General features: G+C 42.2%; 1 protein-coding gene across 1 annotated transcript; it reads right to left on the bottom strand.

The window, feature by feature from the left end:
* Positions 1-484: 484 nt before the first annotated feature.
* On the bottom strand, positions 485-7,591 carry LOC111233812. Its single transcript, XM_022761717.1, has 7 exons — positions 7,405-7,591; positions 5,018-5,162; positions 4,802-4,897; positions 3,679-3,823; positions 3,386-3,531; positions 3,025-3,164; positions 485-1,949 (listed from the first exon to the last, which is right to left on the bottom strand). The coding sequence occupies exons 1-7, from the start codon at positions 7,502-7,504 to the stop codon at positions 1,801-1,803; spliced, it is 921 nt and encodes a 306-aa protein (XP_022617438.1). The 5' UTR covers positions 7,505-7,591; the 3' UTR covers positions 485-1,800.
* Between the last annotated feature and the right edge of the window lie 6,229 nt (positions 7,592-13,820).

The following is a 13,820-nucleotide window of genomic DNA, read 5'->3' as shown; positions in this document are numbered from 1 at the left end:
GAAGCGCAAAATGGATAGCGCGTGTTATTTTGCCCGACTGACAGACGCAATCCTCGGTGCGCCCGGTTGGTAGATCAGCATCAACATGTGTTTGCGCGTGCTGTCGCGTTTGCGCACGTTTTTACGCACGCAAAGCTTTAGTAAATCAGGCCCTTAGTGCTTCAGATCAAACTAGGCCCACCAGGCTGTAGTGGGACATATGGACATACTACTACTACTGAAGAACAGACTGGAGGAGCAGCAGTACATTCTCTGTTGTGGTGTGTAATTAAGGTGTGTTGGCTCCTATGATTCAGTAGCTGTTTAGCTTGCCCACATCTATAACATCTGTTACACAAAAGTAGAATGTCCCACAAGAGGACACTGGTCAAAGCAAGGTGTTCATCTGTTAGCGCCACTACCTCTGTAATAACTCATTTCATATACACTTCTTCCTGGTTGTCTTTATATATGTGATGTATAATCTTTGCAGATTTGAATAATCTTCAATTCAGAGCTTTATTGTCCTGCAAAGGGGAAATTCTTTTTGCGGCAAGGCCTCATAAAAACATACAAACAATAAAAACATAGTAAGACAATAAAAATGCCGCAAACAATTCAGAATGAAATACAGGGTATGTGATACAAGCATAGAAATCCACAACACGAAGTATAAAGATCAGAAACATAAAGTGCTAAGCTGTGTGAGGAACCAAGAGGCAGTATATAATATATTTGAATTAAGAGCACTTACTGCATATGGGGTAAGACATGGAGTGAAAACAGATAATGGGATAAGAGACCAGAGGGAGAATGTCAAATGTTCTGTTATATCAGGTCTGTTCCCAGTTTGACACAGTAAACTAGAATAACACTCAGTGGAGCACATACGTCTGCCCAGGCACAACAATCCTACATTTTCCACCAGGTCTGGATTATTATCTGCATCTGCAGCAAACTGTACAGATTTATAGAACACCATTAATATGTCTTATTTTTGTGCATCAAGATCCATAAATTATTTCCTGAAAAACTTTCGAATGTCCTATCAAATGTCCTATTTTGCAAAAGTAAAAAGGGAAGTTACCCATCCCTCCGTAAGTCTGGTGCAATTCGGTTCAGTACTTTTTGTGTAATCCTACTGACAAATAAACACAAACAGACATGGGTGAAAACATGACCTCCTGGGCTGTGGTATCGACGTCTCCACATTAATGATTTTTTTTCATGGTGGGGAAACATCTCCGGCAACTTATATCAAGCAAATAGCGTTTTTTTCCCCCCACAAATATTTAGGAAACCAGACTACATTAGATATTAAACACAATGTTTTAATTAGCAAATCAGAATTAATTCAACTAAGCTGTGCAGGCTTTTAGAAAAGATCACCTTCAACATACATCGGTTGCTTGTAGTCTAATGCCATTGTATAGATGTAATGCAAAAACAAAACTACCTTAAAATAGCAACATGATAATGAAGTCACATGTCTGAGTTTGTATAAAAAGTACTTTACATATTGACAATATTAATGTACGTAGTGGTAAACAGTCCTAGTGCTTCATTAGTATTTCAAAGAAAGCGTTTCAGATGTGGAACGACTGTTGGGAAAACTCTTAGTAGAAACACTGGTTGAACTGGACAAGAGGTTTTCCTGCCTTCCCATTACAGGTCTATGACTAGATAAACACCTTAACAATTGTAAATTTCCATCTTATAACTGGCAGTTTTCCGAATTAACATTGCAGTGGCTTGGGCAAATATAAAATCAGAGTGCATCTTGGCTGAGAGTGCAGTTTGCACTGTTACAGTTCCTACTGTTTAGGTAAAAAGCCTGAACTTGCTGCCATCGAGAGGTGAAATCATGAGCCGTGCTGAGCCTGGAGAGTAGAGAGGCCGCCACATGTTCCTCCAGATGACCGTACAGATTCTGGAAACCAGCAGGACACACGCCAACACCAACAGCACAACTGATGGGACAAAGCAGAAAAAAAAGTCAGTGACAGCCTCAAGAAATTAAGTTAGCCTCAACTTTAAAAATGGAAGTTATTTTAGGGAACGCTTCAAAGCAGGCTATGATTTTCTATTCTTTTAAATGTAATCAGGCTCATTTGATAAAACTGTGACTGTGCAACTTACACTGACACCTTACAATGAAAGGATGAGAGGAGATTTGGAATTTATTTGTTTTGCCCTGTCTGACTGCAATGTGTTGACCTGGGACTAGTTCCATGTAAGCAGACCTTTCTCCAGTCAGTGCTGGAGAAAGGTCTGGCTGCACCCATTAGAGACCAGGACAAGAGACTGGACAAGCTGGTCACAAAGGCTGGGTCTGCACTTGGCAGGGGTCTGGACTCACTCAGGACTGTTGTGGAGAGATGCATGCAATGTAAGATGGAGGCCATCTTGGACAATACCAACCATCTTCCCCACAACATTCTGGCAGGACAGAGAAGCAGCTACAGCTGCAGCAAACGTCTCATCTCACTGCACTGCAGAACAGAGAGGTTCAGGAGATCCTTTGTTCCCACTGCCATCAGGCTATACAACACCTCAGTCAAAGGAAGTGGACTAATCTAATTATTATCTATCTATCATCATTCTGCTATAGAAAATCATCTTGGGACAGTACTCTTGCAAAATAGTGTCTGAGGGGAACTTGTTTTGGTGGAACATTTGCCGGGTGGAGGTGAGCACTGTCATCAAAATGTCTAATTCCCTGCAGAGAAAACACCTCAAAAAACAGCAAAGATGTATGACTTGTGATTGCATGATGCAAATCTTGAGCAAAACCTTCCATTTACAGCTGTAGGTTGGGGCACAGAGGTTGTTGTTGTTTCCCGTAACAGTTAAAACAGTAGCAAACAGGGGAAGTGGAAAGGCAGGACAATGCCGCTTTGAATAGGTGCCCAATGGCAGGATTATGAGTCAGACTAACCCAGGACACAGACAGTATTAATGTCAGGTGTAAAGGTTGTTACACTCCACTATGGCGGGTGCTGGTGAAGTCACAGTAACTGATCTTGATGTTTGTGTTAAACTCACCCATGAACACAGTATTTGGAGTGGGATCATCTGGGTTAAAATGTCTGAAGACGTTTCCAACCAGCGCCACAATCACCACAGGGTAGACTGTCAGGATGTTACGCACCCAACGGTCCAGCACCCAATTCTCAAGGATGAACCTACACACACACACACACAATTCAGATTCAGTGTTTTCTTGCAACAGCAGCGTTCTCTTTACCTCCAACAGCTGATGTACAAAGAGATCTTAGTTCAATCAATGAAGTGATAGATGCATGATAAAAACATTCATTATCAGAGATGAACTAAAATTGAATCAATCTTCTAGTAGTGTGTTACTCTTCTGCTCATCATTTAACTTTGTCCAATCAGAGCTCACCATGCCACCACCTCTGCAAACAGGATGCACAGAGAGGCGGTTGCTGCTGTGCTCCTGTCCACACCCCACAGATGGAGAACCAGTGAGAAGTTGATCAGAGAGGCGATGGATGTCCATGTGGTGTACACAGCCAAACCGTTCTGGACCTGCGCATATGAACATGTATAAGCACACAGATGTTATTCAGAGGAGACAGACTGGACTTACAGAAAACAGATTCTTTTTCATCAACAACATCCTGAATAAAGAGCAAACATGGTAACATTTGTCTGTGCACACTCACGATGCCCTACCAGTATTGTGAGACAGGCCAGGTCTTTGCGATGGTATGTCTTCAACCACATTCCATAGTAATCTGTGGCAAAGCAACAGAAGAACAAGGCACTGTAGTTGGAAATGGCGATCAGGATTAAAACAACCAGAGCCGCCAGCATCAACCTTTGAGAAGGAGAGAGAAAAACAGATGGGCCATAAATCTATTACAATTACATTTCCACAGGGATTTTTCACCTAGTGAAACCTATCTAGGGCCTGGATATGGTCAGTCATAACATACTACCGGATAAATTGTATGTGTAAGGCAGATATAATCAATTGAAATTAAAAAGGGTTCAGTTGGAAAAATTGTATATAAATAATAAATACTACTTCTCTAATAATAATTAAAAGGGCTGTAATAAATGCATCATAACAGACATCATAAACAGACATCATAAAAGAATCATGAGGATTGGCTGAGTAGCATCACATAACCAGTGCCGTAAAGGCTAGAAAAGCTGTGCTGGTTAAAATGAAATATGCCGTCAAAATTCAAAGGTCAATATAGTATAAACATAGATGTCCATGTGTTGTTTGATTATAAAGCAGGTCTAGGTTCTAAATTAATACTGGGAAATATCAAAGCCTCAGTCCACAGAGAAATGCAGACAGCCTGTATTCAGACACTGAGCCTTAAAACCAGCCGTCAGGACTTCTGGAACTTTGTGATGTCACAACAAAGCAGTCAAAGCAGTTGAAATGATAAAAGAACATATAGTTATTATTTTACTATTATACAGAGAAGGTATTGTATATAATCAATCCTAGCCTTGCTTTATATATTATTAATTTTTCCTTTATGAGGAATCTAATGTTCATTTTCATCATTAGCATTCATGTTATTTACTTCTTCATATAGTGTTTACATCAATCCCCAGTGCACCCTGCCTAGTTTTAAACATGTGTTAATGTTAACTTGAGTTTAGTCAGAGGGTGTTTCTAGTCCATGCTCTTCTGGACACTCTACCCTCACCCTCAGTTGTCCACATATAACACTTACTTTCATAGTATTTTAAATCATTCTTTGTTTTCTGTGTTGCTGTTTTATGCTTTTTCTGTGTAAATATACATGCTACTAAGTAGAAACAGTGGACATACTCTCTGTCCCACAGCAGCAGCCATGCCATGTTCATCACCATATTGGCCAGCCAGCAAAAATAGAAGGCACAGGGCAGCAGGCACTGAGCCCAGGATCTATTAACAGAAAGAGAGGTATCAGTTTCATCTGCACGTTGCTCTGAGTAACGACTCCTATCAGATGGGTTGAATCTACATGAGTAAATATTTACTATGACCACTTTGATGTGAGCTTACCCTCTGAATACATATGTGGTGATGTATATGACCATCAGGGTGAGCCAGGTATAGATAACACCCCAGATAGAAAAGGTCCAGCCAGCTGGAGTGATGTCTGTCTCATAGCGGGCTGACACATTACCAGTAGAGGAATGGAAAGGTCCTGGAAAACAGCAAAGACATTCAGCCACAAGAGCATTAGTAAAAACACTAATGTTGTCTGATATGGCCGGGTTCACTGTTCCAGTTCATCCCAAAGATATTGGATGAGGTTGAGATCAGGGCTCTGTGCAGGCCAGTCAAGTTCTTCCACACCAATCTGGGATTTATGAAGTTAGTTGCGTGCATGGAAGCAATGCCATGTTCAGACAGGAAAGGGCCAGAAAACTGTTGTCTAAAATAATGACTGTAGGCAGTAGTATTAAGATTTTCTCTAATTGGAACTAAGCATGAAAAACCATGATGATGGATTAAAGAGCCCTCTATGAACATATGAAATGAGTCAAAACAAAAGGATTATTCTGTTATTGTTACTGAGAATGGCAGGCATCTGCAAAAAAACAAAAATTAGAGACCAACACATTATCTGTTGTCCATCATGAGCATTGAACAGGAACATTTCATTTCAGGAACGCTGTTCTCTACTCTCTACTAGTGCAGTGGTGGAAAAAGTACACAGATCCTTTAACAGAGAAAAGTAGCAGGAAAATGATCTAAAGATAAATCCATTACAAGTCAAAGTCCTCCATTCAAAATCCCACTTCAGTACAAGTACAGAAATATGATCAAAAAACTATATTTAAAGCATCAAACTAAACGTTAATATGCAGTTAGACAGTTTAGTCTAGTGGTTCCCTAGAGGTTTGGGCTTCCAGTGAGTCACTGAATAACTGTGACTCACTGGGAAAAAAGTTTTGCGCACAAAATTATATTTATTTTCTTTACTTGCATTTTCTCTAAATTTCAGTTTTTTGGAAACATTGAATAAATGGATCTCTTTGGGCCTTGAACAGTAACTAATGAAACTGTATGAGAAACTTTGAGGGGAAATCTCTCAGCTAATAGCAAACAGATGTGATAAGGAATCCCAAACCTCTTTTGTGAGAGGTGACAGGCCAAGAATTCTGGCAACCCTTCGTTTAATCTTTAACAACGTACTGAGTTTCAGAAACGTATGTTTTCTTGTGTCAAATCTGAATCTGAAAGTAACTAGTAATTATAGCTGTCAGGTAAATGCAATGGAGTAGAAGTGTAAAGTAACGAGTAAATAATCAAAGTATCTCAAAACTGTATGCAAGTACAGTACTTGAGTAAATGTATGTAGTTACTTTCTACCACTGCTTCACTGCATGTAAACACACTGGCTGTTACTCTGAATAATCCACATATCATTTTGTCAACAGTTCATAGGGATTCATTTCTTGAAAATGACTCTGAAAAAAGAACGTTTTCAACCGTGGGTGAAATGTAGCATAGAAAGATACAGTTCTCGGCACCGAAGTGGGTAGTTTAATAGAAACTGGCTTGTACAAAAAAAGAAAGAAGAAAATAATGCAACAATGTGTTACAGCACACTTGAGACACTAAGGGGAGAATATGTTCCATCCATTTCCTGAGCCTGGAACTGGATTTTAGTGCCACACCCCATCCAAGGATGAAACCCCAACCCTTTTTTAAAATAAGTTTCCTCTCAAACAGCACCAGTGGCAGTAGGACACCAGAGGGTTCTTAGTTTACTGGAATTATGTCTTTGGTTGGAAGTATTTTTAATAAAAACCTCTACAAACTTATTTCTGTTGACAGAGATGTTGCTGTTGATTTTTTTTTTTTTTTTACTATTTTTTTTAATGCTGTGAGAACCACAGGCTAAATTTCATGCGACTCCATTTTGGATGGAATTTAGATTAGGATTAGGGTCTAAATGTTTGATGAAAACGTGATAAAGGAAAAACATCTATTTTTTTGCTAAATTTAGGTGGGCCTTTTTGTATGGTGCAAAATCAAGTATTTTTCGTCTTAGAAAGTTATTGCATTGTCTCGAAACAGAACTGCAAATTTTCACTAAAAAGAAGCAGCCAGTAACTCTGGCTAATTACATAACTATTAGCTAAACATGCTAACTCACACATACAAGGTCATGGAAATAACTCCTGGTTGTGCTGTAACAATGGTCATGACATAATGAGCTGCCAGCCGTACATCATTAACTGACTCCCCTGCCCAGTTTCATAACCAGTGGTTACACGGCGTTTTACTGAGAAAACGGCTCTTTCGTAAGTCACGTCACATTAAACATGTTCAGGAGAATGTAAAAGTACTTCAGACAGAACATTTACGTTAACGTTAACTCTAACTTATCGCTGTGAAAAACATTCAAGTGTATTACTGACATTACTTTGACTCACCTCTTCCCGCTCCGGCCAAAGCATTGACAACTAAAACGGCGATAAAAACCACAGCACACACGATAATCACGCAAATTCGGGGCAAACTGTTGTCTTTCATTTTGAGTGGTTTACTGCCTCGTCTGTAGTCTGCTCCTGTTTATCTGTCAGTGACCGTCAGGGCGGAGAAAGAAAGAAACAGAAACGCACGTTGACCAACTGATGCGTTCACGTGCTCTATGTAAACGCCCACAGCCATGTATCAAAGCGCTCAGTTTTCACTAGAGCTCAGTGTTTTCGATTATATAGGCCTAGTTATATGAATAAATCAGTGCTATTCAAACCGACATCGACACCGTGGAGCAGTAAACTGTTTTCCTAATTATCAAAGGTTTGAGGATCTTTAGACAAAGAAGCATTTGAGACGTAATGGCGCCCTCTACAGTGGGAAATAAACACATCAAGCCCCTAAACAAAAATTGTGACCTCAGTAGCTGTAGGTAGCCTACTGTATATGTGCTGTAAAATCACTTCAGTTTCAAACCTTTAAGTTTCCATGTCGCTTACGAATGTGTATTGACGAAAAAATATTGAATTATCTGCTGTTGTTTAGAGGCCGCTTAAACAGAGAGATGCAAAACACACTGAAATGTCTGCAAATGTCTGTACCAATACTGAAATTTCAGTCATTGAAACTATAACTTGCTGAACTACTTTGCCATGATATTTCCTCTCAGTATTGATGAGGTTCTGTATTGCAAAGTCTAATCTTTTTCACCCACGTCCTTGTTTGCTGCTGTGTGTATTGGAAATGGTTGGAAATGCAATGCATACATTTTGTTAAAAGAGATACTTTTTGTTTCATTTTTTCTTAAATTACAAATATTACAGGGACACACCATTGATTTTACACATGAAATTAAGTTTAGATATCATCACTACTACTAGTACTGGAAGCTGAAAGCCTGCTATGTGTCTTCTATGGCTTTAGAGCAGCTTTCTTATTTGAAAAAATAACCCTGATGAAAGGCACAGTGGTTAAATCATTGTATGTTTAAATCCTACATTCTAAAGATTGATTTCTCCTGTGTAAACACAGGAACATCGGTGGTGATGGTCAGACATTTTTATGGATATGTTTATAAGCAAAGACTCACTCAGATTAGACTGAGTAGAGAGTTCATCCCTTTTAATTAATGTGAAATCCAAGCAGGATTCTCTCCAACTTGATGGATCTGATGGAGAAAAGTTGAAGGATGACAATGATGATGATACCAGAGGCTTCTTTATTTGTGACTTCTGTGAGAAAAAGGTCAGTCTGAGCATACAGCAGCTATCAGGCTTCTCTCAAACACTAGAGTTATGACTATTAATTCATTGTTAAGTACAATTGTGGTTTTCAGTTTTGATACTGCCTGATAGGCCTGTGGGACCGTTGCACAATTAATACAGTGTTAGAGAATATGTTTGAAGGAGGGTTAGCGCTGAGCACCAGAACATGAACATTTTACAGCTGTTACTCCTGAAGTAGCAGTGCCTGGCCACATATTCTCAGTGTCCCACTTCTGAGCCCTGGACTATAAGCCTCAACCAGGAATATTCCTGCCCCATGAACAATAAAGCATTAGGTAATAAACAGATGTGCCAGTTCATCTGGTACAGTGGCATCCTGGTTGCAGATGGCTGAAAGTTGAATTAAATGTCTTCTCCTCAATTTGTGTTTTAACACATGAATTTACAATATTGATTAATACTAGATGTTGATAGGGAATGAATCCATAATGGCAGACTTAAATAATAGCAATTCATAAACGACTCAGTGACTCTCTCTCTCTCTGATTTAGTAAACATTGATGCATGGCTTAATTCTTAATGAGTAATACATTAACTTATAATGATCTGTGCATTAGGTAAACAATAATGACTGCATATTAGTGCACCAGAATTTTACTTTCATTTCACAATCAGGTTATAAACAACTTAGTGTATTGGCTTTGGAAATGAGTATAGTAAGAATAAAGTCTCATTTTATTTAAGTTAGAGAACTGCAAACCCACAAACCAAAAGCATGATATAGACAGATATCTATTAGACTGACCAGTGAATATGCCAGGTGGCCTGAGGGTTAGCATAAATGGCCGCCCAAACACCTTCAGGCTGTTGGTGTTCACACAGTGGGCCAGATCCCTGGAGAAGGGGAGGAGAGAGCTCTGGTTCTCGCTCACCAGGCTGAAGCTGTAGCCACAGCAGTGGCCGGTTGAATTCCTCCAGACTCACCCTGTTTAGAAGACAACAACAAACAGGAGCAAGTTTGTTGCATAGACAAAGGCAAGACTAAAGATGACTTACAACAGAGCCAGACCAATGAATAGATGGTGCACTCACAGAGGCGACTGCCAGGCTGGTGTTTACAGAGGATGGAGGAGAAGGGCTGGGGGTTCTCAGTGAGGTAGACTGTGACCCACCAAAGAGGGATTTTGTGAACTTAATTAAAATTAAAATACTATGAAAATATTCACCATTGATAAACTCGGAGGGGAGCAGGAGGGGGGCTGCAGGGAAAACTGCAGGGCTGCAGCTGTAATCAAATACTGATTTATATGAAAAATCATTGAAACCTCAAAGATAAGAGCCCATCATTTATTATAATTCTCCCTGTTGTTAGTGTTAATTATGTCAGTGTGTTATGAGTGGCACTGTCTGTCCTCTGAGTGATTTGTGGACTGAGTAAGTTCTGGAGGTGAGATGAAAAGTTTAGTGAAGATGGATGATGCTAAATTTGGACGACAGTATGATGAAGACGCTTCAGTGTTGACTGATGCTTGTTAGCAACTGAAAAAAACTGTAATTGGTCATAAAATGTGACCTGATTTTTAGACAGTACAAACACAATGTGCCTAATATCACTCAAACAATTACTGTATAAACGTTTGTGGTTCGTATTCTGGGCACTTCTGCTTAACACTGGCATGGGCTACAGGCCCCCAGCCCTGGCTACTTGGGCATTGGAGGACCTTATACCTGGTCCCTGAACTGGGCTCTGCATGTCAGCCCTTGGCAATGGCTATTGGTGCCTGGGCCTTGCTGGATTTGTATGGATGGATGGCCTCACACCTGCTCCCTGAACCAGGTTCAGTTTCTCAACATCTGGCACTGGTTATTTCTTTTTTGTTTATTTCTTTGCATCCTTTGTTTTTTTTGTTCTTGTTTTTGTTTTGTTTTTAACTTTGCGTAATTTAGGGTGGTGTCGAAACAGTTCTGATCATCAGTGCCAGGGGTTGAGAATCAGAGCCTAGTTCAGGGACCAGTTGAAAAAACCAGTGCCAGATCTTGAGAGCCAGAACCTTGAAAAGGGAACAGGTGTGAGGTACCAAGGCAAATTCAGCCATGGCTTGGCTTGCAGTCAGTGCCAGGGGTGGAGATGCAGAGCCTGGTTCAGGGACGCAAGGGTTTGGGGCCAGGAGACAGTGCAAGGGGTTGAGAGGCAGAGGTCATTTCAGGGACCAGGAATGAGGCCTTCCATGAATCAAGCAGCCAACGCTGTGGACCTTATGCAAGTGCCAAGGGATGTAATGCAGTCAGGTTCAGTGGACATGTGTGAGGCCCTCCAATGCCCCAGCAGCCAGGGCTGTGGGCCTGGAGCCAGTGCCAGGGGTTTGAGAACCAGAGCCTGGTTCAAAAACCAGGTGTTAGGCCATCCCAGGCCCAAGCAACCAGAGCTTGTCACCTGAAGCCAGTGCTATACACCCACATGCTGTACAAGTACTGCTGAGTGCTAAAGCATAGGCAGGCACATGTTGTGCAGTCACAGCGCTAATGAGAGAGAGCAAGAAACTGTTTCGTCTCCACCCTGAAATTAGCAAAAAAAAAGAGGGAGGGGAGCTTATTTTTGAGATACACATGGAGGAGGACCAAGGAAGGCCTGACACAGGAGGAAGGGTTGCGAAAAGACCAGAACCAGAAAGCCAGGGATTGAAGCCTTGGGCCCATGTGAGGGGTTGAGAACCAGAGCCTGGTTCTTTTTTTTTTTTTTTGCTCACTTCACGGTGGTGCAGAAACAGTTTTTCGTTCTTGTGCTGTTACTGTTCAGAGTTGACTGTCTATAACATATGATTCAGCATTACCTGTATGACATGTGCATGTCTATACTTTAGCACTGTCTCCAGGTGACCAGCCCTGGCTGCGGAGAAAAAAGTCCAGGTCCGGGCCAATGTCTAAGTCTAGACTTCTTCACCAACACTTAACTTTCAACAAAGCTGCACTTTTACTGGAGTCAAAAAGACTCAAAAAAAAGTCACTGGAGATGGTCAGAGAACAATACAATAGAATTTATTCTTTCACAAGAATAAAAATGAGATCAGATGCGGATCCGGATCCGAACTGAAGACAGAGTGCCTGTGCACCATCATATATTTTTAAGTAATCCCTCCTTCTCCACCTATTTTCTAAAGCAAACCTACCTGCCATGGGAACAATGGTGTCCAGCCTCACCTGGAATTTCCCCCAAACCAGGCCTGCCAGGGTAAAGTAGTGGTGACAGGTGTCCAGAAATCCCCTCTCTATCCCCAACCTGGGCCTCCACGGCTGCTCTCTAACACCATTGTTCCCAGGGCCCTTCAGAACATTTAAAAAAAAAAAAAAACTTTATTCCCTCCAGGTTCAATTCTATAACAAACTTACTTCAGCAAAGGCCGGTTCACATACAAATCTGTGAATATTGCTATTTCATTGGATATATAAGTTTAACATTCAATATGTTTATAATGCATAGTATATTTTAGTGAAAATTTACTACAAAAAATTCACATCAGGTCCCTATACCGAGCTCTGGTCTCACCTGACAGCTGTGGCTCCATGGCCCCAGGAGAACTTCACACTGGCGCCTTGGCCCAGACTAAGGATTTCAATCTCTGGCACTAGTTCCATGCTGCCAGCTCTTGCTGTTTGTGACTGGGAGTGGCTCACACCGGGTCTGTGGCTCTTCTTCTTAGACCCTGGCAATGGTTTGAGGCCCCCTGCCCTTGCTGCTTGGGCATTGGAGAGCCTCACACTTGGTCCCGGAACAAGGCTCTGGTTCCCAACCCCTGGCACTGGCTCCACACTCACAGCTGTGGCTCCTTGGCCCCAGGAGCACTTCACACTGGCCCCTTGGCCCAGACCAAGGATTTCAATCCCTGGCACTGGCTCCAAGCTGCCAACCTTTGCAGTTTGTGACTGGGAGGGCCTCACACCTGGTCGCTATTCTGGGCAATTCTTCTTAAACCCTGCCACTGGCTCCAGGTCCCCAGCCCTGGCTACATGGGCACTGGAGGGCTTCACATCTGGTCCCTGAACTGAGCTGTGCATCTCAACCCTTGGCACTGGCTCAGGCACCCAGGCCTGGCTGAATTTGTATGGGAGGGGGTATCATACATGATCCCTGAAATGAGCTCTGCTTCTCAACCCCTGACACCGGCTCCAGGTCACAAGCCCTGGCTGTTTGGGCCTGAGAGGACTTCCCTCCAGGCTCCTGGCACCAACTCCAGGTTCCCAGCATTAGCTGCTTGGTTCTTGGAGGCCCTCATACCTGGTCCCTGAACCTGGCTCTGCGTCTCAAACCCTGGTACTGCCTACAGGTGCCCAGGCCTTGCTGAAATTGTATGGGAGGGCCTCACACGTATCTCTGAACCAGGTTCTGGTTATCAGCATCTGGTACTGGTACTTTTTTCTTTCTTTCTTTGCTTACTTTTTTTTTTTTTTTTTTTAAATTTTATTTAACTTTATTCAATTCATGGTTATGTCAAAACAGTTTTGATCACAAGCAGTCAGGGTCACTGGAGCCAGTGCCAGGGGTTGAGAACCAGAGCCCCGTTCAGGGAGCAGGTGAAAAAAAACAGTGCCATATCTTGACAACTAGCACCTGTAACAGGAAGCAGGTGTGAGGCCTTCCAAGGCAAATTTAGCCATGGCCTGGCGCTTGTAGTCAGTTCCAGGGGTTGAAATGCAGAGCCTGGTTCAAGGACCCCAGGGATTGGGGCCTGGAGCCAGTGCCAGGGGTTGAAAAGCAGAGGTCATTTCAGGGACCAGGTATGAGGCCTTCCATGAACCAAGCAGCCGAGGCTTCAGACCTGGTACCAGTGCCAGGGGTTGTAATGCAGTTGGGTTCAGGTACCAGGTGTGACGCCCTCCCATGCCTTAGCAGCCAGGGTTTGTTGTCTGATGCTGTACAGGTACTGCTGAATGCTAACGTATAGACAGGCTGATGTTGTACAGTGATAGCACTAAGGTCCCTATACTGGGCTCTGGTTCCCAACTCCTGGCCCCAATACTGGCTGCTTGGTTTCTGCTTGGGTCACTAAAGAGACTCTGGTTTTCAACCCTGGCATTGGCTCCACACCCCCAGCCTTGGTTGCATGGGCTTCGGAGGAACCCACTCTTGGTCCCTGAACCCGGCACTG

Source organism: Seriola dumerili, unplaced genomic scaffold (assembly GCF_002260705.1).
Source record: "Seriola dumerili isolate Sdu_G_001 unplaced genomic scaffold, Sdu_1.0 BDQW01000432.1, whole genome shotgun sequence".
Lineage (NCBI taxonomy): Eukaryota > Metazoa > Chordata > Actinopteri > Carangiformes > Carangidae > Seriola > Seriola dumerili.
The sequence above is the reverse complement of the archived record's forward strand: the minus strand, read 5'-3'. Positions and strand labels throughout refer to the sequence as shown.

Bases quoted from the DNA above. Each gene is read 5' to 3' on its own strand.
- LOC111233812 (XM_022761717.1), bottom strand. From the start codon at position 7,504: ATGAAAGACAACAGTTTGCCCCGAATTTGCGTGATTATCGTGTGTGCT. The intron at 5,163-7,404 runs GTGAGTCAAAGT...GCTGTTTTCCAG, and splicing joins TTTGGCCGGAGCGGGAAGAG to GACCTTTCCATTCCTCTACT. The intron at 3,824-4,801 runs GTATGTCCACTG...TCCTTCTCAAAG, and splicing joins CTGCTGCTGTGGGACAGAGA to GTTGATGCTGGCGGCTCTGG.